At 37.8% G+C, this 5,410-nt stretch overlaps 1 protein-coding gene across 4 annotated transcripts in view; it reads left to right on the forward strand.

Annotated features, from left to right (window-relative positions):
* Positions 1–5,410, forward strand: part of IKZF2 (IKAROS family zinc finger 2) — a 154,256-nt gene that overhangs the window by 135,412 nt on the left and 13,434 nt on the right. For 3 of the 4 annotated variants that reach the window (XM_003784978.1, XM_003784977.1, XM_012802153.1), the window contains one exon: positions 4,475–4,618. The exons of the other annotated variant lie outside the window; for it this stretch is intronic. In XM_003784978.1, coding sequence (XP_003785026.1) covers positions 4,475–4,618 — 144 coding nt within the window. The remainder of the gene's footprint in view (positions 1–4,474; positions 4,619–5,410) is intronic. 4 annotated transcript variants of the gene reach the window in all.

Genomic DNA, 5,410 nt, shown 5'->3' on the forward strand with positions numbered 1-5,410 from the left:
TGGGAGGCTGAGGCAAGAGAATGGCCTAAACCCAGGAGTTGGAGTGGAGGTTGCTGTGAGCTGTAAGGCCATGGCACTCTACCCAGGGGGACAGCTTGAGGCTCTGTCTCAATAAAAAAAAAAAAAAAAAAAAAGCAAATTATGTAAATACCTTTCTCCTCTAACCTGAAGACAAAAATGAAAGTGTGAACCAGGAAGGTAGCCAACTTTAAAGCTCCGGGGTGTTAGGTTTATGCTTTGAATTATTTGGGAACAGAAGCTTCTTTAGTGGTAGTCTGGAGGCCCTAGGTACCTGCAAACTTTCTAGTAAACTTTTTTGACTTATTTCCATTGAGTGAAATCATTTTCTTCATTAATTAGTAAATATCCACTGAATATATGTCTCATAAAAGGCATTGGAGGTAAAAATTCAAACAAAATGCAAGTCCTAAGGTTATTTACCAACTACTTTAAGAAATAGAACAATAAAACTTCAATTAGAACACTGTGTTATAAGAAGAATGGGGGCATAGGAGATGGATACCTATATCAGCTGGACTTCTAAAAAGAGTTTCAAGGGAAATTTGTGTTTGAGTTGACTTTAGAAAGGCACAAATAGTAAGCTGGTAAATGTAGAACATGCGGAGAGAACAGCACAGGTGAAGAAACAGAAATCTAGAAGAGCGTGGAGGGTTAAGGACCTACAAATAGCTTTACATAATCCCAGCTCAGTTTGTAAGGACAAGAGAAATTGAAAGGTAATAAGGCCAGATAAATAGGCTCTGGATAAAACATCAAGGGCCTATTGTGCTAAGCACAGAATTTTGTACTTTATCCTAAATAAAGGATTATGCTTATAATTTATTGCTAGATATGTAGGAGAGAGATCAGAGGAGTCATGAGTAGATTAGGAGACTGTTGCGGTGGGAGTCTCACTATGTCACCCTTGGTAGAGTGCCCTGGCGTCACAGATCACAGCAACCTCAAAACTCCTTGGCTTAAGCAATTCTCTTACCTCAGCCCCCCAAGTAGTTGTGACTATAGGTGCCCGCCACAATGCCCAGCTATTTCTTAGTTGGAGTTGTTATTGTTGTTTAGTGGGCCCAGGCCAGGCTCAAACCCGCCAGCCTCAGTGTATGTGGCTGGCACCCCACTCACAAAGCCAAAACACTTGTAACTTGATGTGTGTTTGTAAGGAGACATGGCAGAGAGGAGGTGAGATGGGAGACTGGGTGAGAAAACAGAATCTAGTATTTGCCATAGGTATCTAGCAGGAATGCTGGACTAGATAGTAGTGCCGTTCATAATTAGATGAGAATTAGGAAAAGAGGAGAAAGTTTGGGTAGGAAAATGGGGGTTTTTGGATTGTTTCAACTTTTAAAAAAGTTATATTGGGAATACCATCATCCTTCTGCCTTTATTGTTTATCAAACTTATGAAACAATGATCGTAAGACAAATATGAATATATTTTTATCCTAGTTATAATTTCAAAAATAATGTCAAAGAAGATATTTGGTTATAAAGTTCACTCAAACAAGTGAAGTTAGCGTGGTGGTATATTTTTAGCCCAGATAAATGTGTCACTGTATGATTAATACACTATTGAGATGTGTAGAAAATTTGTTTTAAGCAAATGCGTATGCTCAGAAACATTTTCATCCGAGTTACATCCAGGTCTGTGAAAGCAAAAAATTCAGATTAGTTGCATAATTGAAGAAAAATTTGTCAGATCTTTTCCCAGTGACAGATCTTACGTGTGTTGGTTTATTAAAAGGGCATGTTGGTTTATTAAAAAGTCAGCACTCAAAACACATCTACAAAGAATAGTATAGCATAGTGGTTAAGAGCCCCACCTCTGGTACCAGGCCTCTTAGTGGTAACATTGCCTACAGAGTGGCTGTAACCCTAAGAATACTACTTAGCATTTGTTTCTCCATCTGTAAAGTGAAGATGGTAATAGCACCTCTTTCATGGGGGTGGGGAAAGAATTAAATGATTAAATGAAAAACCCTAAAATAATACTAAGCACATAATACTCCCTGTGTCATCACTTATTATTGCTGATATTGTAGAAATGAAATCAATTTTCAACACATAAAGGACTGCTGTAAAGTAGAAGTTAGATCAGAACCTTACCAAAGTCATCATTTTCAGTTCACATGAGCTTTATTGAACGTGGGACAAATTGTCTGAATTGAGGTGAATGTGGCCGGGGACAGTTCCCACACCCAGGTTTCGTTTTGAGTGTTAAACGTGTGCAAGTATCAAAAATCAAGGTGAGACTGAGCAAAACTGCCAAGTTTTAGACTACTCATTACAGAACTAATTAGCATATTCAATTTTGGGGGCAAACCCTGGTAACCAGTTTGCTGGGGTTTTTAGCAAAATTTATAACAACTGGTTTCTTTTTTTTTTTTTTTTTTTTGAGACAGTGCCTCAAGCTGTCCCCCTGGGTAGAGTGCCGTGGCATCACAGCTCACAGCAACCTCCAACTCCTGGGCTCAAGCGAGTCTCCTGCCTCCGCCTCCCAAGTAGCTGGGACCACAGGCGCCCGCCACAACGCCCAGCTATTTTTTGGTTGCAGCCATCATTGTTGTTTTGGCGGGTCCGGGCTGGGGATTCGAACCTGCCACCTTAGGTGTACGTGGCTGGCGCCTTAGCCGGTTGAGCTATAGGCACCGAGCCAACAACTGGTTTCTTTACAATTGTTTTCGTTTTGGATCTTTTCCCACTTGATATCATGAATTATATCAGTAAAGAAAATGATGTAAGTGTATTGTTGTTCCTGAATCTCATCTTGGATTTTTTTTTTTTTGACAAATTAACATTTAATAATTGCAGATAGCCAGAGGAGCTCATTTTAAATGTAGATTAAAAATTCAGTTGGTTGGTTTTTGTTGGGTTGTTTGTTCGGTTATTTGTTTCTTGAGACAGTCTCACTTTGTTGCCCCAGGCTAGAAGGCCAAGGCCTTAGCCCAACTCACAGTATCCTCAAACTCCTTGGGTTCAAGTAATCCTTCTGCCTCAGCCTCTGGTGTAAGCTGCGACTATAGGTGCCTGCCACAATGCCTGGCTACTTTTTCTATTTTTAGTACTTAGGCTGGTCTCGAACTCCTGGGCTCAAGCGATCCTCCCACCTTGGCTTCCCAGAGTGCTAGGATTACAGGCATGAATCAGGGTACCTGGCTTGAGGCCTTAAAGATTCAATAATTTTATGGCCCATTCACTAGGTTAATCACAGCTTGGATGAATATTGAAATTCTTTAAACATGTACAAATTATGAAAATATTTAGATCCTGTTTGGGGGGAGTTTTTTGAGATCAGGAACCAGTGTTGGTTATTAAGTAGTCACCTGCATTGTGCACTCAATTTTCTGGACTTTGATCTCTTGCCTTTTCACTTTAGCCTTCACCAGCAAGATCTGCTTATAAAGGAGAATGGCTTTGTTGCATACAGTGGGACTGTCTTAAATAAATGAAAGGGTCAGTGTTTTACAATGAATGCTGAACAGATAAAGATATTCTAAGAAATGAAACCTTTAGGTTTCCAAACAGTACTGGCACAAGGGCAATTGGAGAAAGCAACAGTGTTAAGTTATGTTCTTCCCTGGGAACACTGGTTTTAATCAGCTGATCTGAGATGTTACCCTATCCTTAATTAAACATCCTTGGATGGTATTTCTATTCAGAAGCAACTTCTGTAAGTTCTTTTTCTATGTTGTGAGTATCAGTGTCTAAGGGCTAACATATTAGCCCGTAGCAACTGAGACATGGGATGAATAAGGAACAGCAAGGGAGAGTGTTATATGTTGGATGAATTGGGGCAATAGTCTAGTGAGCCTACATGTCAATTTGAGAATGGATTCTTCTTTCTACTGAAGAGCACTTTTTAAAATAAATTACAATCATAAAGCTGTCCATTTACTATGTATAAGACAGGTTCAGAATTGGGTCCCTTCATGAAAGCTGCTTTATGCAGGTATTTAAGCTGCTGCCAGTGAGGCTCACAGGTCATGAAATAGAAAATCTGCTGGAAGAAAATAGATGGGTTAAAAAAAAATAAAAGTTAAATATTGCACTGCTATTCTGTGTGTCTGTTTAAGAGTTTCTCCAAAACAAGTTGAGTTACTTAAATTATTTTACAAAAATAAACTCCGAAAGCCTTCAAAATAGTGCAGTCTTAAAATGGTATTGATTTTAATCAGCGATAAAAAGCACTTTCAGAGGAATAAGGTGAGAAATAAGATGAACGTGTTTGCTGCCAATAGTCATTTATGTCATTGGTCTAACAAACACTCAGATAAAAACGAATCCTGCGTCTGTGTGAAATTAAAGAGTATACTTTTACCCTAGCTGTTATTCTTTCTACTTGCTTTCATTCAAGCATACTAGCTTATGTTTTGATAACATATATTAAGATGGCAAATCCATCTTTGTATCTTTCAAAATGTTGAAGAAATTATCCGATTGCACTTTTGTATGGTTTTATTTAGTACCTCCTATGGAAGATTGTAAGGAACAAGAGCCTATTATGGACAACAATATTTCTCTGGTGCCTTTTGAGAGACCTGCTGTCATAGAGAAGCTCACAGGGAATATGGGAAAACGTAAAAGCTCCACACCACAGAAGTTTGTGGGTAAGCACTGCAAATGCTTTTGTTCCTCTGCAAGGTGATTTTAATGGGAAAAGGCAGGTTCTCATGTACAGAAATACCTGTGCTGTGTTTCAGTTCATGAGATAATACCCGTCGCTTCTCCGTTATTCTCTTCTACTCTGTGGAAGCTCCACATACACACACCTTTAGGCATGTAGGCAGAAGAAAGAGAAAATAAGAGAAAGATGGGTAAGTCACCATCTCAAATTTCAATGATGCATAACGTGAAATAGCATAGACAAATATTCATTTCTTTGAAGGATACAAGTAAGTTAGGGAAATGGTCTAGCCTTTTGGTCAGTTTTGTAATCAGTTTTAAAATTAGTACTAGTGCCAGGTTTTTAACTAATTTTTGTATGTAATAATTGTTTTACTATTTGATTTATAATTAACAATTTTTTTTTCAAAATTCTACATTAGAAGAGTAATGCAGCAACCTACATTCCAGATTTTTTATATTTGGATCTATATTTTAAATTTTGATGTTTGTTTTTCATCTAGCCTATGTTTATTAATGATTAAGTATCATATATTTAGACTTTCCCTTCTCATTTCTAAACCCTTAGATATTCTTTGATATACTCAGTGTTGGCAGCATTTTGAATGCATGCTGTAAGTCAGAGTATCACTGAGGATACAAGAAGAATTAACTGTTCTTTTAAAGTGAGATAAACGCATGTAATAGAGATTCAATAGAATCATTAAAGTTTGTCATTCATTGTATATATGATGTATCTATTCTTGTAGACTTAATAGAGGAAAAAAAGAGATGAA

This window comes from Otolemur garnettii, unplaced genomic scaffold (assembly GCF_000181295.1).
Source record: "Otolemur garnettii isolate 467f Iridium unplaced genomic scaffold, OtoGar3 scaffold00013, whole genome shotgun sequence".
NCBI classification, from domain to species: Eukaryota; Metazoa; Chordata; class Mammalia; order Primates; family Galagidae; genus Otolemur; species Otolemur garnettii.